Source organism: Erythrolamprus reginae, chromosome 2 (assembly GCF_031021105.1).
Source record: "Erythrolamprus reginae isolate rEryReg1 chromosome 2, rEryReg1.hap1, whole genome shotgun sequence".
Lineage (NCBI taxonomy): Eukaryota > Metazoa > Chordata > Lepidosauria > Squamata > Dipsadidae > Erythrolamprus > Erythrolamprus reginae.
In genome coordinates, this window is record NC_091951.1 from 310,478,246 (window position 1) to 310,505,159 (window position 26,914).

The following is a 26,914-nucleotide window of genomic DNA, read 5'->3' on the forward strand; positions in this document are numbered from 1 at the left end:
TACTTTATTTTGCGACATACCAATTATGTATTAAATTTACCTTTCAAAATAAATAAATAAACCCTGCCACTACAACAAGGTACACTTGTTTGACAGATTAATAATGTGTTAATAACGCAGAAAATATATTCAAGTGACATCAACATATTACATACATATAAATAAATTACCAGAACAGTGCAAATACACCAAATTAACAAAATATTATTAATTTTGCCATCAACAATATTAAAAGCAGCAATAAGGTGGCACAAAGGATAAAGACAAAATACTCCAGCATCACACTAGAAAAATATTTGTTTTCACAATAATACCAATAAATAACAGGTAACCAGAAGATAAATTATACACAATAATGTTTAAAACTATACGTAAACTCCACCATAGGTATAAAAAGCACAGTGCAAGAAAAAAGAAGAGAAAGAGGAGGGAAGAGCAAAAAAACCTTCCCTCTTCTTCTCATTAACCTCTCCACCTATCTCCTTATAGCATTTTCCAAAGTTTGCAAAATTTTAAAATTGCTTTATAAAAAAGAACATATCCTCATGTATCATCAAATCCATATTATGAAGCAAATGTGCAAAAAATCCAAGATTTTTTCTCATACATGTACCTGCTATTGAGTTCCATAACTTAATATATTTAAGCTTTTAAATGTGTAATGTATAATGTCTCTTAACAAATAGCATGTCCGTGGCTCTAAGAACAACACCTTTTCTTTCTCTTTTCTTCTTTCTTCTTCTTTTCCTAGGATGTTCTCATAGCTATTAAGCATATGGTGAGATATTACTGTGTACGCATTTAACATAATTTAGAAGGTAAAATGTAAAATAACCAACTCCCGCTTCAGATCTTCTCAGCACAAGTCTCAAAATATGATGTAGTTGTTTGTTGTTTGAAAAGTCCTTAATACCCAGCTTCTCCTTTGCATATTCAAGTTGTCATTGGATTGGTGGGTATTGGATTGTCATTATGTATTGTTTTTGTCTTGCTGTGAGCCGCCCCGAGTTTTTGGAGAGGGGCGGCATATAAATCCAATTAATCTAATCTAATCTAATCTCCCCACTTCCCACAATGCTTGCTTCTTGAATCCAGGATGGTGTTTGCTTCTCAAATCTAAAATGGCGAGACGGCTCCAAAAAACATATCAACTCCAAAGCAACACATCTTTTCCTCACACTTAGAAGGGAACAATTTCGAAAAAAATCTAACACCATAATCAAAATGTATACCAAATTAGCTCTGATTCAAACTTCATCTTTAACAGCTATGAAGCTCTTCAGGCAGAATAGAGAAAATTAGGCATTTTTGCTGATCTGTGCTCTTGCCTGGTCCCTATTGTAACAATTTTGTAACTGAATCCAATTAGCTTCCTTAGCACGCCAACTCACCAGCACACCGTTCAATCGCTGGGCCCCCCTAATTTTTCAATTTGGCCAGGCCCCTGACGCCAGTACTGGTAATATTGCCCTATCGGCGGCCCTGCTCCTAGGTCCTTAACAGAGTGAGGATTGTCTCCAAGTTGTATCCACCCAGCTTGTATTTGGTGTTCTGATTTTTGTTGCCAATTTTGTTGGTTGAAATTTGAAGTTGCCAATTATTCGATCATTCTGATACATAATCAAGGTCACTTTGTAGGGCAGAAGTATTGTTGATGATAAATAGTTTTATATCATCAGCGAAGAGGAGCTGCTAATAATATGATTGCAAAGGTCATTTATGTAAATTAGAAAGAGAGTGGATCCTAAAACACTGCCTTTGGGGACACCACTGTTAACTGGTGCAGGGTTTGATAGGATGCTCCCTATTTTGACCGTTTGTCAGGAATGCAGCTATCCATTTGTGTAAAGATCTGGGCATGCTGTAAGAACTTAGTTTCAACAGTAGTTTGTCAAGCACCACTGAATCAAAAGGCTTTGCAGAAGTCTATGTAAATTATATCTATTGCTTTAACCTGATCCAAAGTTGTGTGATACAAATGTTTCAGCAGTGTAGGAGGATTAGAGGACAATTTTCCCCTGAAACCAGATTGTTTGTTAGCGAGTAGGTTGTTTATCTCTTAAGTGAGGATAATTGGTTTATAAATGATTCCATAACTTTGCAAGCAACACAACACAGTGAGATTGGTCTGTAATTTTCAACTAGGATGGGATCTCCCTTTTTGAAGATAGGAATGACTGTGGCAAATGACGATAGGTTGGGCAAGGAGCTGGTTCTGAAAGATTACTTATAGATTGTGCTTATTGGTTCAGCTATGGCAGTGGGACGCTTTCTCAGGAACTAGGCACATAATCCATCAGGGCCAATAGATAGAGATGGCTTTAGGTTGCGTAGTGCCTTTTCAATATTATCTTCTGTAAAATCAATATGTAGCAGATTGTTGCAATTAGTTGGGGAACGAGTAGGAAATGTGGGGCATGAGCCATTGCTGTTCACAAAGAGTGAACTGAAGAATGTGTTGAAGAAGTTGGCCTAATGACTTCATCATTAGAGTCTCCATATTTTATGGTCGGATTGGTAAACTTGATATTTATTGTGGTAATCAAGTCTCAGAAGGATACATTGAACCACATCTCACAGATAAATATAAGGTTTGTTCTGTTGACATTCAATGGTGTTTTTGACGAAGATGGAGGATGGAGATATTACTTGCAGGTTTGGTGGTTATCTGTGGTTGTGGTTGTTGGGTTGTGTCCTTCGGGATTGGACGGCATACAGGTCAAAATAATAATAATAATAATAATAATAATAATAATAATAATAATAATAATAACAACAACAACAACAACAACAACAATAAATCCTAGGTGCTTGGGAAGCGCCCGACTGGTGATGAAATACGAAATCCAGCATAGTGATCTTGTTTGCTGTGTTGCATTGATAATAATAATAATAATAATAATAATAATAATAATAATAATAATAATACCATTTTCTCTCCTTTACAGTATATCACAGTCAAAACTCTGTTAGTGTCCTGTATTTGGACAGAATGGATTTAGTGTTTAAGGTTTCATGTATATTTTTAACTTCTACATTTCATGTATCTGCTGATTGCCAAAATAAATTGTTCACCTGACTAACAGGTTGCCTCTTGATTCCCAAATCCCAGGGCCCAAATTACAAATCAGATTTGAATAATCTGGGTGACTGTCACCTCTAATGATAAGTTCAATGTTTGTGAATAGTAAGAAAAGTGTATAGTAAATCTGTGGATAGGAAGACAAGGGGGTTTTTTCCCTTTAAAGTTAAATATTTCTTTTGAGGACACACATTTTAGAATTACAGTATATTGTATTATTGCCATGTTATGATGTAAGGAGCTACAGTAAATATGAATATGGGTAGACAGACAGACAGTTTTTCATGTTCAATTTTCAGAGGCTATCTGGACAAGTCCCTGCCGTTTTCTTGGCATAATTTTTCAGAAGTGGTTTGTAATTGCCTCTTTCCTAACACTGAGATAAAAGGACTGGCTGAAGGTCAATGTTTTGCAGAAAACCTTGGAAAATTTAAATTACTGAAAATGATTACTTTGACTCCATTGCTTCATCAGTTCTAGTAATACAAGTAAGAATTGAATGAATTACATAAGGGGAGACAGCTTTTTGCATTTTTAAAATCAGTTGAACTAATAAAACAGTAACATCTATTGTGCAGTCAAAGGATTACTCCTATGAGGCATTTGTTTCTCTACAGGATATCTTTATATAATGAGATTTATATAATGTAAATTAAGACAATCACTAAGTCATTTGCCTTATTTTATCACTTTGCTGCAGTTCCAGTTTAGAAGTTCCTGCTTACCAATTTTTATATTATTTATTTATTATTTATTTATTTTTAAAAAAATATACTTTATTAATTTATTAAGAATGGGAAGGGGGGATGGGAATACAAAAAGAGAAATAGGGGTGGATGGGGTAAACAATATTTGTATACAGTAGCTTATATATATTGTATATTCATTTCAAACATTTGTCTACAGATAATTATTTTGTATCCAATATACTTATATCTATAGAATTTAGTAGTTTAGAAGTAACGTAGAAAAGAAAGGTAGTTTAGAAGTGAGATAAGAAAGAGAAGAAAGAGAAAAGGAGAAAAAAAAAGGAAGAACGAAAAAAAGAGGGGGGTAGTACCTGCAGACTCGCAGGAATATGTATTGTGACGACTTAGTTTGGTTATATTTGTTAGTTTTATGAGTAAGAGATATTTGTGAGTTATGGTATTGGTAAGTTGTTAGTAGTTTTCGAGTGGATTGAACTCAGACAGGGATTGTATTGATTTTGGTTAGAATTTCTATTGTGTATATCTTTATTTTAATTTATGTTGAGAAATTTTGATTGGTTTTTGTTTTATTATTTTTAAAGTTGGATAACCATCTGAACCATTTCTCCCAGGCCTCGTAGAACTCTGAATCGTTTTTGTTTTGTATTTCCATTGTTATTTTTGATAATTCAGCGCAGTTTCATTTTGAAATGACTCTGGTCAGCTTAGATTTGTTGTTAATTTGTCTGTCAGAAACTAAGCTTCCCACCCTCCTCACCATCTTCATTGCTTTTTCCTCTTCTCCTATGCCCCATTTAAAATTAAAGATGATGATTATTATTATTGGTCTTCCAACCTATTTCGAATGGACAGAAAGAAGCACTTGATAGTAATATGTAGTGATTGTCAGGACATCCGCAATTAGGAATGGAGTAAAATTCACATAGAAAGGTCAACTCTTTGGTTACCCAGTTGCAGTCTCCATCTTGAATGTTTGTCTCCTCCCAAGAGAGATCTCTAATAATTATATTTCACTAGAGACACATTGACAATTTTTTGCTACATTGTTTCTCCTCATCTCTTTCATTGAACTAAACTAAGCAATTAATATGTAACAGTTAAACCCTTCCTGAATTACCGCCGTGTTGTGGCAAATGGGTTTGTGTAGCTCAATGAAGCAATAAGCTACGCCCTGCAGGACCACCCAAGATGGACAGGTTATAGCAGAGAGCTCTGACAAAATGTGATCCACTTAGAAGGAAATAGCAACCCACTCCAGTATCTTTGCCATGAAAACCTCATGCACAGTACTAAAATGCAAAAAGATGCGTGGAAAATGTGCCCCTCAGGTCAGAAGGTGTCCAATATGCTACTTGGGAAGAACAAACGGCTAGTACTAGTAGAATAGAATAGAATAGAATAGAATAGAATTCTTTATTGGCCAAGTGTGATTGGACACACAAGGAATTTGTCTTGGTGCATATGCTCTCAGCGTACATAAAAGAAAAAGATACATTTGTCAAGAATCATGTGGTACAACACTTAATGATTGTCATAGGGGTCAAATAAGCAATGAAGAAACAATCAATATTAATAAAAATCTTATGATGCAAGCAACAAGTTACAGTCATACAGTCCTAAGTGGGAGGAAAAGGATGATAGGAATGATGAGAAAAACTAGTAGAATAGAAGTGCAGATTTAGTAAAAAGTCTGATAGTGTTGAGGGAATTATTTGTTTAGTAGAGTGATGGCGTTCGGGAAAAAACTGTTCTTGTGTCTAATTGTCTTGGTGTGCAGTGCTCTGTAGCGACGTTTTGAGGATAGGAGTTGAAACAGTTTATGTCCAGGATGTGAGGGGTCAGTAAATATTTTCCCCGCCCTCGTTTTGACTCGTGCAGTATACAGGTGCTCAATGGAAAGCAGGTTGGCAGCAATTGTTTTTTCTGCCGTTCCGATTATCCTCTGAAGTCTGTGTAAGTCCTGTTGGGTTGCAGCACCAAACCAGACAGTTATAGAGGTGCAGATGACAGACTCAATGATTCCTCAGCAGCTCCTTGAGCAGTTTGAGCTTCCTGAGCTGGCGCAGAAAAAACATTCTTTGTTGTGCTTTTTTGATGATGTTTTTGATGTTAGGTGACTATTTTAGGTCTTGAGATATGATAGAACCTAGAAGTTTGAAGGTCTCTACTGTTGATACTGTGTTGTCTAGTAGCACCAGAAAAAGTGAAGCGACTGAGCCAAAGCTGAAAGAACACTCCACTGTGGATGTAACTGGTGGTAAAAGGAAAAATCTGATGCTATAAAGATCTTTTCTCCATAGGAATCTGGAATATAAGATCCATGAATCAAGGAAAGCTGGACGTGGGACCTGGGATAGGCACACAATCTGGTTTGGGAAATACTAGAAACATAGAAACATAGAAGACTGACGGCAGAAAAAGACCCCATGGTCCATCTAGTCTGCCCTTTTACTATTTCCTGTATTTTATCTTACAATGGATATATGTTTATCCCAGGCATGTTTAAATTCGGTTACTGTGGATTTACCAACCACGTCTGCTGGAAGTTTGTTCCAAGGATCTACTACTCTTTCAGTAAAATAATACTTTCTCAAGTTGCCTTTGATCTTTCCCTCAACTAACTTCAGATTGTGTCCCCTTGTTCTTGTGTTCACTTTCCTGTTAAAAACACTTCCCTCCTGAACCCTATTTAACCCTTTAACATATTTAAATGTTTCGATCATGTCCCCCCTTTTCCTTCTGTCTTCCAGACTATACAGATTGAGTTCATTAAGTCTTTCCTGATACGTTTTATACTTCAGACCTTCCACCATTCTTGTAGCCCGTCTTTGGACCCGTTCAATTTTGTCAATATCTTTTTGTAGGTGAGGTCTCCAGAACTGAACACAGTACTCCAAATGTGGTCTCACCAGCGCTCTATATAAGGGGATCACAATCTCCCTCTTCCTGCTTGTTATACCTCTAGCTATGCAGCCAAGCATCCTACTTGCCTTTCCTACTGCCCGACCACACTGCTCACCCATTTTGAGACTGTCAGAAATCACTACCCCTAAATCCTTCTCTTCTGAAGTTTTTGCTAACACAGAACTGCCAATGCAATACTCAGATTTAGGATTCCTTTTCCCCAAGTGCATTATTTTACATTTGGAAACATTAAACTGCAGTTTCCATTGCTTTGACCATTTATCTAGTAACGCTAAATCATTTACCATATTACAGACCCCTCCAGGAATATCAACCCTATTGCACACTTTAGAGTCATCGGCAAATAGGCAAACCTTCCCTACCAAACCTTCCCCTATGTCACTCACAAACATATTAAAAAGAATAGGACCCAGAACAGACCCTTGTGGCACACCGCTTGTAACCTGTCTCTGCTCAGAATACTCGCCATTAACAATAACTCTCTGATGTCTATGCTTCAGCCAGCTTGAAATCCACTGAACTATCCAGGGATTAAGTCCAATCTTCACTAATTTATCTATCAGCTCTTTATGTGGAACCGTATCAAAGGCTTTGCTGAAGTCCAGATAGGCAATATCCACGGCACCACCTTGATCCAACACCTTTGTGACATAGTCAAAGAACTCAATGAGATTAGTCTGACACGATTTGCCTTCAGTAAAGCCATGCTGATTTGGGTCCAATAAGTTATTGTTTTTTAGATGCTGATTTATCCTCTTTTTGAGTAGAGTCTCCATCATTTTAACTACAACTGATGTCAAGCTAACTGGCCTGTAGTTTCCAGCTTCTTCTCTACTGCCCTTCTTGTGGATAGGCACAACACTGGCCATTCTCCAATCCTCAGGAACATCTCCTGTTAACAGGGATTGGTTAAACAAATCAGTCAGGGGGGTAGCAATGACAGATCTGAGTTCTTTAAGAACTCTGGGATGGATGCCATCTGGACCCATTGCCTTATTTATCTTTAATCTTTCAAGTTCTTCTAAGACATCGGCTTCTAAGATCACTGGAGCTGAATCCGTACAGCTGGAAGCAATGCTATATCCCTCTATAGTATTATTTTGTAAGGTGTCCTTTGAGAAAACTGAACAGGTCAAGATCACCAGATAAGATAGTCATCAATGGAAATTTTGCTCTTGTTTTTTTATTGCACAAATTGGATCCAAGAACCAACACATTTCTTCTAGAACAAGGGTCAGCAACCCCTGGCTCTGGAGCCACATGTAGCTTTTTCATCCCTCTGCCACGGCTCCCTGTTGCTCAAAATATGTGTCACAACTGCCAATGTGCTACGCCACTGACACACAATTTATTTGCCTTTTGACCCCCAGTAGGCCAACCATGGATAACTCAAGAAAAGAAAAGTTTCAGAAGAAAACAAAATATTTAATAAAATGTGCTAGTTTTGTGGCCACTCAGTAAATAGTAATGCAACAGAAGAGTTTTTGTGGTTCCCGGGTTCAAATGGCTCTCTGACTATTTAAGGTTAATGTTGCCGACCCCTGTTCTAGAACATAGAAACATAGAAGATTGATGGCAGAAAAATACCTCATAGTCCAACTAGTCTGTCCTTATATTGTTTCCTGTATTTTATCTTAGGATGGATATATGTTTATCCCAGGCATGTTTAAATTCAGTTACTGTGGATTTATCAACCATGTCTGCTGGAAGTTTGTTCCAAGCATCTACTACTCTTTCAGTAAAATAATATTTTCTCACATTGCTTCTGGTCTTTCCCCCAACTAACTTCAGATTGTGCCCCCTTGTTCCCCTTTGTGTTCCCTTTCCTATTAAAAACACTTCCCTCCTAACCCTTTAACATATTTAAATGTTTTGATCATTCCTCCCCTTCCGTTCTGTCCTCCAGACTATACAGATTGAGTCTTTCCTGATAAGTTTTATACAGATTGAGTCTTTCCTGATAAGTTTTATACAGATTGAGTCTTTCCTGATAAGTTTTATGCTTAAGACCTTCCACCATTTTCCTAGCCCATCTTTGGACCCATTCAATTTTACAAATATCTTTTTGTAGGTGAGGTCTCCAGAACTGAACACATCAGAGCCATCTCTCAAAGCAGATTGGATGATTCTTGTCTAAGGATTTAAATTCAAATGTTGAGTTACATTTGGAAATGTATAAAATGGGAAATCAATTTTTCTTTCAAATTGTACATATCAACATTTGTTTAGAGAACCTGAGAAAATTTAAATTATTGAAAATGCTTGCTTTCACTTCATTGCTTCAACAATCCTAGTAATACAAGTAGGAATTTAATATTTAAATAAGGGGAAAGAATTTCTTGCATTTTTTAAAAGCCAGTTGAATTATTAAAACAATAACATGTATTCTGCATTCAATAGATCAATACCATTTTCATAAATTTATTATATTAAAATCTTGTCTTACTGATTTGATTTTCTTATAAATATGGAAAAATAATTGCTTTTCAAATGATTTGTTGCCTTTCCTTGGCTGGTAGGATATTTATAATGGCAGCAATGTATCTTTCTACCTGAAAACAATTTAAGTTCCATCTTGTGATATAACATGGGTCCCAATATGCACATATTAGAGCTTCTGCTTGTACTGTCTTGAACTTTTACCCTGGGTATTATCTCCAAAGGAACCTTCATTTTTATAAATAATGCTTAAGTGAAGATCAAAGGTAAAAATTGAGGAAGCGTTCCAGAAGGCCGACCAAATACAAAGAATTGTTCCTGTCCCTAATTCTACCTGCCTTTTGGAAGGTATTAAACACCTTATTTTACCTCCCTGAAATTTGGTCTGGGAATGGTATGACCTGCTGAATAAGGATTTTTTTTTTACTGGCACCTTTGATTAAGCCTAATTTTTTTTTTTTGGGGGGGGGGGGGGCTATTTTCATATTTGTTTTAAGTGTTATAATTATTTTGTTGATGTACATTGCCATATATCATGTGCTAAGAGGGTGACTTTATCAGTCAATCAAGTTCTCAGCTGAATTTTTGGCCTGAATCTTATAAGATTTATAACTTTACTTTCAAATTATACATATATCTAATTAATTGTTTTCAAGGAGATTTTAATGTTTTGTTATATAGGTTGAAAATTGAAATATAATGCAGCATAATTTAAAATATGTACCATTTGCGTATGGAATATTATACATTGTGTTCCTACTTTATGGTGAATACTTCAACTGTGAATAGACTTATCCTTAGTTTATTTGAATAATTTATTCTACATTTAAAAGAGAAAGTAGCTTATGTAACTAAATTATAAAGAATGTAATAAATAGGCTATCAAATACATAGTTAATGCAGACGCCAGTAAATTAGTTTACTTAGAATTGTGTCTGATGCAAGCAAGCCCTTTTAATTCAACAAAATTGAATCCTGGAGGAACTGAGTTTCTCCCATAATTTTTTAAGCAATAGAACTATTTTTATTTTATTTTATGTATTTATTTATTTTGTCCAATACACAATGAGAGTTTTAGTGGATATATATATACCCCATATACACATAGTAAAATACATGATGAAGGTTATAGAGGAGATATTCATAGTAAAATATATCTATGAAAGAATAGAAAAGAAGATATAGTAATAGAACATATCAATGAAAGAATAGAAGAAGAGATATAGGAATAGAAGAAAGGTATAGGAGATATAGGAGAGCAATAGGACAGGGGACAGAAGGCACTCTAGTGCACTTGTACTCGCCCCTTACTGACCTCTTAGGAATCTGGATAGGTCAACCGTAGATAATCTAAGAGTAAAGTGTTGGGGGTTTGGGGATGACACTATGGAGTCCGGTAATGAGTTCCACGCTTCGACAACTCAGTTACTGAAGTCATATTTTTTACAGTCAAGTTTGGAGCGATTAATATTAAGTTTAAAACTTGTTGTGAGCTTTTGTGTTGTTGTGGTTGAAGCTGAAGTAGTTGCCGATAGGCAGAACGTTGCAGCATATGATCTTGTGGGCAATACTTAGATCTTGTTTAAGGCGTCTTAGTTCTAGGCTTTCTTGGCCCAGGATTGAAAGTCTAGTCTGAACAATTTATTTATTTTAGATTAGATTTCTATTCCGCCTTTCTTACTGCAACTCAGGGCGGTGAATTGAGTTTCATCTTTCAGCTTTTTTATGGACATTTGTCAGAGAAATGAAATTCTAGTCTACAGACTTGCATAGTTTTATCATAAAAATTGCCAAGAAAAAAAGAGGAAGAAAAATTTCCACTGAGTGAACTGAAATCTGTTTGCTTAATGCCTATCAAGCCTTTATTTCATAAACAACTGTAAGCTACATAAACCCCCATTCAAACACTATTTTCTATGAAGAACATGTTTGACATTTTTGAGAAATGAACTTGTGGGTTCATTAAGCAGCTCTTCCAAATTCCACCCCCATATGATTTGTACAGTAATGTCATTTCATTATATATTGCAGTGAATTAATATGAAAAGCTACTCAGAAATTTTTGTTTATTGATTAGGGTATGTCAGTTGCCTACATTTTCTATTACCTGTATGTAAATCACTCAAAGGCAGAGAAGATTAAAACAATTACAATTGAAATATAAACCTTATTTGAAATCCTTATGAAATCCTCATTAAAAATATATGACCAGAATTGTCTATTTCAGGTGTAAAGGTTAGCTAATTTAATCCTGGCAGTAAATAAATTTCAACTTATATTTTAAAATGCTTTGTTTAACTAACAATGCAATATATTCTTTTCTTGGAATCATAAATCAAACATATTCTGAATATTAGTCAATATGAAATATACATTATGAATTTTCTTTTCACTTCACCAAAGAATGATAACATAATTTATAACAGTATTTTCAATTAACCAATGTGTATGCATATTTATCTTTTTATTCTACGAAGCTAGTAATTATTTTACTTCCACTGACTAGTTGTTCCAAAATACAGTACCAAGCAGAATTATAGATCCACTGAATTTCTGTCCATATCAAACATACTTATACTGAATCATTTTGGGGGGAAAAACTAGGAAAGAATATAAATATATATAAAGGGTGGGTTTTTTAAAACTTAAACAAGATTTCTTCAATTACAGTATAGACTTTTTCAGTGATTTCTAGATTCTCTTATTAGTGACTAAAAAGTCACTGAATATATATAAAAATGTGTAAACACTATCAGATCAAATTTTCATACAGGAACATTTCACAAGACACTTGTTCTGCTAATCAAAGAGGTACATAGGTTAATGCACAAGATTGCAGAACTGAAACATGCATTTATTACTTAGAAATATTTAACTCTTTCTATCCTAACAGTTATTTTTTTAAGCATTCCTTAGACTAGTTAGATTGGAATCTGCTTAATATAGTTTTAGCAGTGGATGTTATCACAAAAAACAAGCTTCAATGTTATGTTTATTCTCCAAACTATGAACTTGACTTTGTTCTATATTATTCTTGTGTCCATATGAATATGCACAGGAAAATGGAAAACATGCTAGAAGGAATTATTGTTCTTTGGCATGTGATATTCTCGTAAATTAACTTGAGTGTCACAAGTGGGTTGGTTGAACTTCAGTTTAAATGAAGCCTTGGACATAGGAAGCCATACATTTTATTTATTGGAACAACAGCAACAGCTAAATGAAATAAAATGCTGATTATTCCATTGATTATACCTGATTATAATTTCAGATAAACCTACAACGAAAAATGAGAATCACTGGAGTTATCACGCAAGGTGCCAAGAGAATTGGAAGCCCAGAATACATTAAATCATACAAAATTGCATATAGCAATGATGGTAAATTATGGAGCATGTACAAAGTGAAAGGCACCACTGAAGATACGGTAAGTCAATTTCATAAATATAAAAGTAACATTTTATATCTATGCCTTTCAATAGTATAACGTACTGTACATAAGAAACATTTCTGCCTTCAGATTTTATTCTGTGATCAGCTACAATTTTATGGGTGTTTTATATTTATTTGGACTTTCATTGAATTGTTATTCAATTTTAATATCACCTGACTCTAGCTATGGGCAGCTCACAATATATTACCATAATTATCCAGTACTAACAACAACCAACGGGATTTAGTCAGTGCATACAAAGAGAAATAAAAATAACAAAGTCACATTCAAACAGAAGCCTATCCATCTCAATCCAAAATCTGAGAGCACAATCAGATCTTCAAGGCTTTACAGAATGCCACAGTATGAAGGGTGTTGTAAGATTTTTGTTTCATCATGTATGACTTACAAGATTTCACTTCTTTCTCAAGATGAGAAGGCAGGATATTAATTCATTAATAGTAATAATTAATAGAAAACTGATATAAATTGATTAATGATTAAAAAATTGAAGAGAAAATGTGGGATGAAGACATAGTATTAGAAAGTATTGTAACATAATGTATAAATTGTATAAATACAATAATGTATATAAAAGGCTGTAGATCTGCTCAAAGAATTGTTATGATATGTAAAAACCCACCTCTGTCGTCAGGCATGGGGGAATAGAGATATTCCCTTCCCCCTTGGCTCACAAAATTTAGGCATGGTATGTTTGTATGTATGATTGGTTTCTTAAATTGGGGTTTTTAAACTACTTTTAATATTAGATTTGTTTATATTGTTTTTTACTGTTGTTAGCCGCCCTGAGTCTACGGAGAGGGGCGGCATACAAATCAATCAAATAAATAAATAAATAAACAAACAAATAAACAAATAAATAAACAAATAAATAAACAAATAAATAAATAAAATGTGAAAAATCAATAGCAATATATTTTTAAAAACATTTTAAAATGGACAAGAAAAAATAATAATAATAATTACTTTTTCTTGTATATGTCTCTCAGTTTGCAAGGTCAAGTCAAGCACTCACAGGTATATTTAGCCACATTCAATTAGCAATATGCAAGAAACAGGGTATATTAATAATCAAGTAATAAGGAAATAGAAGAGTTAAAAGTGATTGGATACAAATTAATTAAAAAAAACATGACATTTTAAAATAAATTAAAGTTGCTATTTTGTATCTGCTAGATGTTAAACCACAGCTCTAGCTAGTTCAATTTCTTCTTGAAATACATATCTACACTACATAAACTATTTTTATGTATGTAACTACCCCTAGTGCTTGCCACTCTTGTATAAAACTTAGTGATGTTCAAATGGCTCAAATATTTCTACAGGAACTAATAGGCATCAGAGCCATTCCCCTTATAAATTCATAGTGCTGTAGCCATTCTGTCATAATTAAGTTGACAAATGGTTAATCCTTGAAAAAAAAAGAATAAATTTTAAAACACCGAATAAACTCATTGTGAAAGTAAGAGTGCAAAAAAAGAATAAATTTTAAAACACCGAATAAACTCATTGTGAAAGTAAGAGTGCAAAAAAAAAGAATAAATTTAAAAACACTGAATAAACTCATTGTAAAAATAAGAATGCATTTTAAAATGCTGCCCTGAATCGCTTCAAGAAGGGCGGCATAGAAGTCAAACAAACAAACAAACAAATAAAATGTAACTTGACCTGTATGAAGTATACTCAATTGTATTTCACTCTTAAGAGCAAGAGAGCAATATAGTGTAATCAATTCCCGTCCTGAAGCAAGAACAGAGAACACTATATTAAAAAATATTATTAAACACAAGGGTAATTGAAGGTAGAAATTACAACCATACCCAGAGTCAAATTATATAGTTTGTTTTAAAGCTATTGTCAAGGAATAGATTATATAAGGCAATTAATTAAAAAATACAAACAGGTAGACTTTAAATTCATTTGACTTGGTAAAAGGTAATTTAGACAGCTTTGGTAGATAGCCAAGACTTGAAACATGCATAGAGACATTCCAGCAGGGTAGGAATAGGAAGTAGAAAAACAGATATTCCAGCCCATGTATTGCCACATATATTTTTTATAGAACACTGACACCTACTGGTTGTTCTACCACATGGCTGTTGCTGGCTGTTTTACCACATGGCAGTTAGATTAGATTAGATTAGATTTATTCGATTTGTATGCCATCCCTTTCCAGCAGTTGCTTTGGAATTTATTATTTATTAATTTGTGTGGGTCCAAAACTGCTTATATATAACCCTTCCCTTGTACAAAGCTGAAGGGATTAGATACTGTAGCCTAGAGGTTAATTCTCTGCCTTACAAGGCAAAGGCTGCAAGTTCAAATCCCAGTGAGGGTATGACTAGGTGATGAAGCCAGAACAAGGCCAAAATAGATCTATCCTAGTCTCCCTTAATTTTCAAATTCAGCAAAAACATGTTTTACGCACACACACACGCATACACCGCTCACTCCAAATGGACTCTGTAATGTAGATAGGTGTATCAGGCCTAGTGAAGGCAACATACACACACGTGCAAGCATGGAGGAAAAGTATAGTTACAGGAAGAAATAGTGGTCTATATTTTCCCAAAAACTTCATATTTAGTATGGCAATGGTATTAATGGTTGATATTGCCTGCTCCTAACAAATGCTGTTGAGAGACATGGTCTGGTAAACTAGTATGATAATAACGTAGAGAGCTCTTTGGTAGAAGACAAGTGAAGAATGGTCTTGAAAGCATTCTAACATTTATCCTGTAGTTCCAATCAGGAGTGGGCTTCAAAATTTTTAGCAAAGGGTTCTCTGCCTGGTTGCTGGATAGGCATGGCCATAGGGTTCAAATAAGTAATAGGGAAATAATCAATATTAATATAAATCTTAAGGATACAAGCAACAAGTTACAATTATACACTCATAAGTGGGAGGATATGGGTGATAGGAATGATGAGAAAAACTAATAGTAATAGTAATGTAGCCTTAGTGAATAGTTTGACAGTGGTGAGGGAATTATTTATTTAGCAGAGTGACGGCAGGAAAAATTGTTCTTGTGTCTAGTTGTCTTGATGTGCAGTGCTCTATAGCAACTTTTTCAGGGTGGGAGTTGAAAATTTTTATGTCCAGGATGCGAAGGTCCATAAATCTTTTCACACTCCTCTTTTTGACTCGTACAGTATACAGGTCCTCAATGGAAGGCACGTTGGCAGCAATTGTTTTTTCTGCAGTTCTGATTATCCTCTGAAGTCTGTGTCTGTCTTGTTGTGTTGCGGGACCAAACCAGACAGTTACAGAGGTGCAGATCATGGAGATGCAAGTTATGGTTATGTGCTTTTTTTCTGTGAGAGGTTATAGAGGTGCAGATGACAGATTCAATAATTCCTCTGTGGAACTGAATCAGCAGCTTTTGGGGCAGTTTGAGCTTTCTGAGTTGGTGTAGAAAGAACATTCTTTGTTGTGCTTTTTTGATGATATGTTGTCCTTCTTTTTCTTTGATCTCCAAGGGTTGTAAACCCAAGGGGATGATTCCGTTGTAGGAGGTTTGGCTGTTGTTGGTGTGTCTGGGGTGGAAGTTGTGGAGATACACTAGTTGGCTATAGTTTCCTTTCAAACATGCAGTAAAACACATTCAGGTTATCTGCTAGTTGCTAATTTTTTTAAGCTTGGGAAGATGTTTTACTGTAGCCAGTGATATTTTTAAAAGTTTTCCACATGTTTGCTGGTTTGTTTGTTTTTTGTTTGTTTTGTCAAGTACATATTGGTAGTATACAAAGATATAACAATGTTTATATACATAATACTAATAAGAGAGAAACATTAAGTCAGGGGACCATAGGCACGCTGGTGACTGATAACTGATTCTTTAGCTTTTCAGAATACAGTGTTCCCTTGACTTTCGCAGGGGATACGTTCATGAAAGTCAAATTTCCACAAAGTAGAGATGCTCCCTTCCTTCCTTCCTTCCTCCCCCTCCCTCCTCCATTCCTTGTTTTACTTACACCCAGAACCCGCAGGGGCAACGGGGTGGCAAGCTGGGGGCTTTGCTGTGCTTGCTGCAGTGGCGGCGGGTGGCAGTAAGGCTCGGCTTCAAGTGGAGCGTATCAACACTCTGAGAATTAAAGGGAACGGATCGGGAGGCTGGGGCAGAAGCGGAGTTTTTATTTAAAGAAGCAGGATGGCTGGCGTGATGGGGGAGAGGAGGAGAGTTAAAATGCACAGTATTGTACATTGGGTGACCCCAGAAAACCCTTGGTATGCAAAAAAACCACGGAGTATTTTTTGAATAATATTTTTTGAAAAACCGTGGTATAGATTTTTCGCGAATGTCGGAGCCGCGAAAGTCAAGGGAACACGGTAGTTTCTTTTTGTGAATTTATAGGAGCATTTACATTTTAAATGTTTACCTAATATAGTTATTTTACCTTTCAGTGAATTGTTAGTTTGTGTTTTTAACCCCTCTTTAAAGAGGGTTTTGAGTCACTGGACACCTAAATTAAATTAATAATTTGTAAACACTTATCAATATTTGTGTGTTACATCTGTCATGAGTAACTTAAACCAATTATGTGCTGTTGCAGGTTTTCCATGGAAATGTAGATAATAATACACCTTATGCAAATTCTTTCACCCCGCCAATAAAATCTCAATATATTCGATTGTATCCTCAAGTCTGTAGAAGGCATTGTACTTTGCGAATGGAACTTCTTGGTTGTGAATTATCAGGTCAGTATTCTGAGATGTTTCTTTATATTATTTTAAATATCCTGTTGTCTTATTATGAATGTATGTATGTCTGTATAAATATGTCAAAAACCAACATATGTTTTCATCATTTATCTAATCTTTTTAAAAACAAATGTTATAATTGTTCCATTTATCTGTTACTGGAGCACTTTGTTCCTATTTTTTTCCTCATACTTTATAATTTTATTTCAGAGAACTAACTCTGAGGTAACCATATTTGTTTTAATACAAGAAATGCAGTCAAATTCAAAATTAAACTTAAAGCAACAAAATAAGAAAAACTCAATATATCTCCAGAAAGGGCCGGTTTGATGTAGTGGTTAAGGCATCAGGTTAGAAACTGGGAGACTGTGAGTCTCCCAGAATTCCTGATTTCTCATGCTAACCCAAGAAGTCATAGAAGAGCCAACTTTGCCTACCCCTGACCTAGTTCTGCCTTGGGTTAGCATGAGAAATCAGGAATTCTGGGAGTTGAAGTTCACAAGTCATAGAAGAGCCAACTTTGCCTTCCACTGCACTAGGTGGAACTGGTTGACCTTGGGCTACTTCCTTCTTCTCAGCCATAGAAATGAGGTAATGGCAAATTAAAAACCTTGCTGCAGGAACTTGTCCAGGCAGTTTCCAAGCATTGAACACAAGGCAACAGAACAGGACAAAGGAAGTGAACAGAAGGGAAATTAAAATAAAAGCAGCACTGAAAATGAAATAAAAACAAATAATTTGGCATTTGTATCATAGTTTTCTGCTAATATACAATATGTTGGTCTAGGGAGCTAATGGAGAATTTAAAACTAGTTTATGGAGTTAATTAAAATTTAATTAAAAGAATCATTTTGTTCATAAAACAACAAAATGGTCAACAGTTGCTTTTGATGAGATTGGATTTGATTTTGTTTTCTTGTGTTGAGACAAAATCCTCAGTAAACCTATGTACTTTTAATAAAGATGCACATTGACACAATGTCAGAATGTACTGGTTGCTCACCTATTTGTCTTCAAGGATCTTCTTTAATTATTATTTTTTTAGGTTGTTCTGAACCTTTGGGGATGAAATCAGGACATATACAGGATTATCAGATCACTGCTTCCAGTATCTTTAGAACACTCAACATGGATATGTTCACATGGGAACCCAGGAAAGCTCGGTTAGACAAACAAGGCAAAGTTAATGCCTGGACATCGGGGCACAGTGACCAGTCTCAGTGGCTACAGGTAATAATTTTGGCTTTTTATGAAAAAGCAATAGATTAGATTAGAGTAGATTAGAGTAGATTAAAGTAGATTAGATTGATAATAAGGGGTAGATAAATTTATAGAGTTTACTATTTTAAAAAGATATGATCAACGTATACTGAATTAAAATAATTCCAAATAGTAATAGATATAAGATAAGAGCCTATGATGATATTAACAAAGGCTAAATGACATCACATTGCAAGAAAGATAATGAGACTTTGGAAAAGTGCACAAAAGAGCAACAAAGATGATTAAAGGCCTGGACACTAAAACACATGAAGACCAGTTGCAAGATTTGGATTTGGCTAATCTAAAGAAAGGAAGGGCTGGAGGGGACATGATAGCAGTATTTCTGTATTTGAGAAGCTGCCAGAAAGAAGAGGGGGTAAATTTATTTTTCAAAGCACCAGAGTACAGGACAAGTAACAATGGATAGAAACTAATAAAAGAAAGAAACAACCTGGAATAAAGTAGAAACTTCCCAACAGTGAGGGCAATTAACCAGTGGAACAGCTTGCTTCCAGCCATGGGAAGCAAGCATAGGAAATGGGAAGTTTTAAGAAGAGACTGGACAGTCACTTGTTTAAAATGATATAGGGCATTGATGGCAAACCTATGGCATGGGTGCCACAGGTGATACATGGAGCCATATCTCCTGACACGTGAGCCATTCCCCTAGCTCAGCTCCAACATGCATGTGTGTGCTGGCCAGCTGATTTTTGGCTTGCACAGAGGCTCTGGGAGGGCATTTTTGGCTTCCAGACAGGGTAAGGGTGTTTTTACCCTCCCCTGGCTCCCGCAAAGCTTATGAAGCCTGGGAAGAGCAAAACATGAGCGTACTGGGCCCACCAGAAGTTGGGAAACAGTCCGTTTCCGGCCCCCAAAGGGCCTCGAAGGGAGGCTGTTTTTGCCATCCTCAGGCATTGAATTATGGGTCTGGGCACTCGCTCATGCATGATAGCGCATGCCTATGATTCTAGGTCTTCTAGTCCAGACCTTCCAGCTCTATTCCAATTGGTACGTTTTCTGCATTGAAGAGGAATAACATCAAGCCTAAAGAAGTAGTTGGAATGCCAACAATATTACCAAATATTTCTCTTTTTTATCACTATATGTTCATTTGAAGAACAAACAATGTAAACATTTCCAAAAATGATAACGTAAGCTTCTACTTATTTGCCTTTGAATAAAAAACTCTGCTTAACATTTCCTTTGGAGGAAATTAAATGATAGCATCCATTAGATGCCAACCTCATAAAGACATATTGTGAGATGGGTAACAAAGATTTCATCAGCTTTATTTCTTCAAGACTCCCTCTATTCTGCTAGAAATGCTACAGATCAAGGAGCCATTCTGAAATAAGTAGACTCAAGTATCAGACAGAAACAGTTTCCATGAAAAGTCCTTTCCTACAAAAACACCAAGGTTTTCTATTGTCCCATCTTTCTCTGACTTTATCTATTTTAAAAGGGTTCCAATCTTTAATGGAAGGGAAATAAATTTTTCTTTATTATTTATGGATTGACTGCCCAACTCCAGTGGACTCTGAGTAGCATATAAACTAGGGAAAATATAAAAATATATAAAAACTAAAAGTTAAAAGCACTGGGTCATGCAGACAGTCATATCTAAAGTAATGTAAGGCAGGAAAAAGACCACAAAACAATACCAGAGCTATTTTTAAAGCTTACCTTAGGGGAGAGGTAAACTATCATTAACTCTGAAGGGACGATCCAAAGGATGGAGCTGCACTAGAGAAGGCAGAGTTCCTAGGTCTCATAAGACAGCATTATTTCATGGAGTATTTCCAATCTTCTGCAACATACTAGATGGGCAAAACAGTTGGAGATAAGTGGTCTTTCAAATAGATGGGCACCAGATGAGACACAACATCTACTTCTTCCAGTTGATTATAAGTGCCTAAATTGAAATCCAATTCTTTATTTGCATTTCCATAGATCTGTTATCCATATGGAGGCAGTTATGTGAATAAATATCTGTAAATCTGGGTACTTAAATTTAATTTGAGTAAGTGTATAATCAAGTTGATTGTGCTGTTTAGAAGTCTATCTGAAATGAGCTGAATAATAGATAACCACAGATGCCATCTGGAAAGTTTTTCTAGCTGATTGGCTGACTATGTCATATCATGTCACAGCAATGGAAGCATAGATTCTGATTTTAATTAAATATTTTTTGAAACACATGTACCAGATCAGATTTGCTGAAGCAAATTGAATTATTCAGATGGAAATTCACAAGAGCCATGGAACTGTAATTTACTATTTGTCAAAGAGATTGACTACTTGGATTTGATTAACAAGTTTTCAAAAAAAAAAAACCCCACCAAACTTATTCCATCTCCACATTACATATAGCAACCTGGTGTTATTTACTAGTTTATTTTTGATAGCAAATTCTTTCATTAGAGTGGGTGATAAGGCTCTAAGATCTGTATTTCTCTACTATGTTTGGTTCCGGTAAGATTGATGCAGCCACTGTGAAACCATTAAAAAGCTGTTCACATTGCTTGTTTTCAGAGATAGGATGATTTACAGAAGTTCCTGTATAGGCTAATATATAAAAGGGCAACAAATCACCCTACAGAAGACTGTTTGACAGGTCACTGTTCAATTTACATATTAGAAACATTGTACATGGCAGTGATTTGAATCTGATTTCGGGAGGGGAAAAATGCTCAGCATGAAGTCTAACTGTACCAGAAATGTGCTACTAACCGCCTGCAATCATCTCACATATAAATTATGACTTATTAACTTCTTTTATTTTTTTTCCACCTGTGGTTGCTAAGCATTTCAACTTATGATTACCGCCTTCACTTTGAGCTTAGTAGGGAGAGAAGGGGGGGGGAGAAGAACTAGCAATGCCGTGGTGTGTTTATTATCACAAGTGGTGTGTTTAGATCCACACAAGTCATTGCCCTACAGATAACCAGGATGCTCCTGAATCAAAGGAAAAGAGGCTGCTCGTCTGCCTATAGGCTCCTTTGTTTGGTCAGCTGTGAAATGAAATCTGCAGGGGGGTGGGAAGCAATAGCTACATTGCACGTCGGCTAAAAAAACAAAGCATTTGTGGGAGAAATGAAAGAAGCTGGTTCTGACTTGGAAAGCCATGCATAATTTAGGTGTAGTGAAGAAAAGTCTTTTGCGGCTACCATTCATTGGATTCACCTGAGAAAAGTCAGCTATAGCAGTTCTGAGCTCATCTTTCAGCAAGTAGGGGTCAAGCTTTCCCGTAGCTATTCCCATTCTTTAAAATGCAATTCCTGTTAAGTTGAGAGATGTACAGATGGCCCTTGCTTAACAACTGGTTGCTTAAATCCAGTAAAGATTCTCAGTCATCCAGGTCATGGTTATACCAAAGATGCCTTTTTCAGGAAGCAATTGGACTTACTTTTTTTTCCTTTGAAGATTTTTCTCTTCTCATCTAAGAAGCTTCTTCGGCTCTGGCAGGATAGTGGGGAATGGAAGGATTTATATTCCTTGGAGACAGCTGAACATTTGCATCCTTTTAGAGGCTCATTGAAGCACTTGGAGCTTTATCTGTATCATCAGGGTCGCCTTTTCAGGCATTTGACAATTGATTCATCTTTATGACTGATAGTGGCATTCTATAGTCATGTGAGTGAAATTCATGATGTTCTTGTGCTGGTTTCCAGCCCTGTTGGCTAGTCTCTATAAAATATTCAGCTACATGAAGCATTGATTTGCTTAACTGCCACCACAGTCACTTAATGACTGTAGCATTTGCCTAATGACAAAACGCAAAGATACAGTATATGTGGTACATTGCTCAACAGTAGTAACTGTGAGAGGGATCTTGGAGTCCTAGTGGACAACCATTTAAATATGAGACAGTAGTGTGCAGCAGCTGCCAAAAAAGCCACACAGTTCTAGGCTGCATTAGCAGAGGGATAGAATCAAGATCACGTGAAGTGTTAATATCACTTTATAAGGCCTTGGTAAGGCCACACTTGGAATACTGCATTCAGTTTTGGTCACCATGATGCATAAAGGATATTGAGACTCTAGAAAAAGTGCAGAGAAGAGTGACAAAGTTGATTAGGGGACTAGAGTCTAAAACATATGAAGAACGGTTGCAGGAACTGGGCATGGCTAGTTTAATGAAATGAAGGACCAGGGGAGGCATGATAGCAGTGTTCCAATAGCTCAGGGGTTGCCACAAAGAAGAAGGAGTCAACCAATTCTCCAAAGCACCTAAGGGTAGAACAAGAAGCAATGGGTGGAAACTAAACAAGGAGAGAAGTAACTTAGAACTAAGGAGAAATGTCCTGACAGTCAGAATGGTTGATCAGTGGACCATCTTGCCTCCTGAAGTTGTGAATGCCCCAACACTGGAAGTTTTTAAGCAGATGTTGGAAGTAGTGTAGGGGTTGGACTAGAAAACCTCAAAGTTCCCTTCCAATTCTGTTGTTATTATTTATTATGATGATGGAAATTCTAGGTTCCATTATGCTTGTAAATCAAGGACTACCTGTACCCTCTTCAACATTTTTTTTAATGGTCCTAAAATGTATCTGTTAAACAGCCATTGATTGATTTCAATTGTTGATTTTAATTATTTTAGTTTTGGCTGTTTGCATAGTGATTAAAGACAATTTGCATAGTGGTTAAAGCCCCAGGCAAGACATTCTCAGTTCTAGTTCTGCTTTCACCAAAAAGCCAACTGAGATACTTTGGTCCAGTTGTTATTTCTCAGGTCTAATAAGCAGATATTGGCAGATCACTTCTGAAATTTTTCCAAGAAAACTGCAATGACCCATCCAGTCAGTTGCCAGGAATCAACTCTGGTACAAAAAGCAAATAAATGGTCACCTAGATTTTAATTTGGATTTTAAAAAATCTTCTCTTTAGCTACAACTGTATAAAAATGTATAGGCCAATTCATGTGCAAATGTTTTTTCCCCTCATCCTGAGATTATACTGTAGAAAATGAGTAATACAAATCTAAATTCAACAACATGATTTCCCAACTGTTTTGCTCTGTAAGGCTTAATATACTTAGATTTATGTTTAATTTCTCCACTTTAAAAAGAGGCAAACCACCTTTGTATCCCTATAGAAACTGAGATTTGTTTTTTCCTATTATTGCCTTAATGTCTCCAGCTGAAATGTAAAGGTACATTGATTTTTTTGTAATATATTTTCTCTTCCCCATAATAAATTGGTATTTTTACCAATTTTGACTGTGGATGCCAAGAGGTTCTCAGAAGAATCTTGACTCCCCAAGAAAAAATAGTGCTTCTATAGAAAGTGCTGAAAGAGATCCTTCATTTTTGTTTATTTTGCTGAACTTCGAAACAAAACTTCTGAAGGAAGTTTCATGTGAATTGTTCCATGATGGGTGATATTGTTCGTGCAGGTAGGCAGGGAGTTGCAATAATAGCTCTTATCAATTCACCTAGAAATATTGCTTGTGTTTCAAATGCTCTTTGTTGCAAACCTGATTACGTATATAAATTGATTCCTTTTGCATTCAGTCTCCTGGCAGCCTAAGGAAAAAATATACCCATTTTTCTTCTGCTTCAAAGTATATAACATCTGTCTAGGGCAGGATATGCCTATTGAAAATGAATGATCATTTGCAGTTCATAAAGTATTTTCATGTGGACTCAGAAATCTTTGACAATGTATTTTTATTGTTTATTTTTGGAGATCAAGTTAGCAACTGCTAGGCCTGTGCGCATCGTGCTTTAAAAGTTCCACAATAGAGAATTGTAGCAAGACGCTGTTTCTTTTCTATAGCTCCCTAAGACTGTAGAAGTCAATCAAGATTAAACAGATTTTGTACATGTACAGCCATTATTGTGCATGACATTTCTTCATTGAACATCCATGTCTGTATACACACAGAACTACAAATCCATGTATACAGTGGAGAAAATCTTTAAAATTCTTTTGTCAAGACAGGACACAACTGCTTTAACACATCAAAGAAAGGATTATTTTTCATAACAACATCTAACATCTTAATGTCCAGCAGAAGGGTTTTCTCTGCTATTGTACCTGCTGTGTGGAATGTCTCCCCCCCCCCAATCCCCTGTGATATATGCCACCACCACCACCATCACCCTCCATTCATAAGGGCTTCAAGACTGGAGTCTGCTAGTTAGCTTGGAGCCCCAATGAGGGAGCAGCACAGTGGAGGTGGTTGATTGAGTAACAACAAATCTCACTTCCTGCCACCCTCTTCACCTGTGATGAGATTTTGAGGATTTTTATGGTTATAACGTTACACACAGACACACACACACACACACATACACACACACCACCTGTGATAAGATGACCAGCAAATAAAATAATAAAATAAAACAGATAAGCTTAAGTTTACTTTGAAGTAGGATAGAATAGAATACAATAGAATGTTATTGGCCAAGTATGATTTGACACATATTCCAGACACTCTTCTAACTAAGCTGAACGAGCTAGCAGTACCTGAACACATTTTTGGCCTGATTGTACAGCATTTTATCACCTTTTCTATAGGGTTCATCTTTGGAATGAGGTAGCTGCTTAACTTTAGATGTGAACCAAGGTTGTTGCTACTGTATATTCGCAAGTGCCTGGTCAGGACACAGAAGCTGACATATGATGTAAAAGTATCTGTGAGTTCACCCAGATCTGCAGAGGTATCTTCAAAACTATTCCAATCAGTGCAGTCAAAGCAAACCTTTAGCTTTAACTTTGCCTCCTCAGTCCAAGCCTTCACTGATTTAATTATTGGCTTTGCGGTTTTAAGTCTTTGCATGTAAACAAAGTCTAAACTAAAAGCCTTACATAATATTACTACACACATCCAGTATGAAATAGAGAATTTTAGAGAAATAGAGAATTTTACATTTAAGGGGTTGTGGAAGGTTACCAAATTTTTGTAAGTATTATTTTTGTCATAGTTATAAGTTTGATATCTTGTATCTGTATTAAATGTTTGCCTATATGTATCAAGTGTATTAAGTGATGGAGATGGTGATGTTGGATTCTCAGTCCACAACATTTGGGAGAAAGAAGACATTGAGAAAGGGGAAGTGAGTGTTGTGTTACAGGAACTTCAAGGATAGTTTTACAAGAATAAGTTTTGATCAAGTTTGAGAGGAGAGATTGTGAAAAAAAGGGGGGTTTTATTCTTGTAAGAAGTTGGCACAAGATCATAAGCGCAGTCATGCTTTTATATCACAATTTTATATTGTATAATCAAATTGAACATTTGTAAACTTCTGTAAAACTGTAATCTTGCAAAAATGCATTTTTGCCTGTCAGCTATTGCTCACTTTCTGATAAACAGGATATGTTTATGTGGAGAGGGCTGATATAGTGCTGAGAGAAGATATAGAGAGGAAATGTTTTTGTAGAGAAGAGTGTGGGAAGGCACAGGTTGATCTGTAGAGAAGAAGTGTGCAGATGGCGGAAGGTGATGTCAGATGCTAGTGAAATTCCAAGCTGAAAGGACACCATGGGAGTAGTTTGGATTATTAGATAGGAGGAGATGGGAAGAGTAGGATGAAACATGCTATTTGTATAAATACCCAGTATCTGAATGATGTCCCTGTCCCCTTTTGATTCAGACACTGTATTCTCTGTCCATTGAAGGGACCTTTGGGCAAAGAATAAAGCTATTGTTATTGTTCCTTTGGCCTCCTGTGGAATTGGTGGATTTTTACATAGGTACAAGGTGAATCATGCAATGATCAGAGTGACTCACAGATGCTCAAGGTAAAGACCAATAAGCATCTTTTATTGTTGTGTAGCAATGATCTAAAGTATTCTTGCCTCTAGTGGGACAATTGAGGTGCTGAAAGTATTTTGGTAGCTCTTTAGTTAAGTTTGCCTTGTTCAAATCTCCCAAAATAATGACCAGTGAATCGGGATATTTGGCTTCAGCCTCTATAATCTGATCAGCTAGAGTTCTTAAAGCTTTATTTACACAGGCTTCTGGAGGAAAAAACATCACAATTAGTAGAAATGAAGTACACTATCATGGAAAATAAAAGAGCTTGCAGTTGATGAGTAAGGGCTCTAAGTTTTCATCACAGAATTTTTGTATTATAGTTGTGTCCTGAGAACAGCTGTTGTTGGTATATATACATAAGCCTTCTCCCTTCTTTTCCCTGATAATTCTACAATCCTGTCTGCTCTAAGTATCTGAAACCCTGGTTTATGCATGCTATTATCATCAATTTCCTCATTTAGCCAGGATTCAATAAAACATAGGGCAGATGCATTGTAAAAATCAGAATTGCATCTGTTTAAAATGAGTATTTCATCTATCTTGTTAGCAAGTGAACGTAAATTGGTAAGAAAGATTG

The 26,914-nt window shown here is 35.9% G+C and overlaps 1 protein-coding gene across 1 annotated transcript in view; it reads left to right on the top strand.

Annotated features, from left to right (window-relative positions):
- The window catches only part of EDIL3 (EGF like repeats and discoidin domains 3), a 322,466-nt gene that overhangs the window by 227,595 nt on the left and 67,957 nt on the right, over positions 1-26,914 (top strand). Inside the window, exons 6-8 of the mRNA XM_070743064.1 lie at positions 12,428-12,583; positions 17,165-17,309; positions 18,358-18,542. Coding sequence (XP_070599165.1) covers positions 12,428-12,583; positions 17,165-17,309; positions 18,358-18,542 — 486 coding nt within the window. The remainder of the gene's footprint in view (positions 1-12,427; positions 12,584-17,164; positions 17,310-18,357; positions 18,543-26,914) is intronic.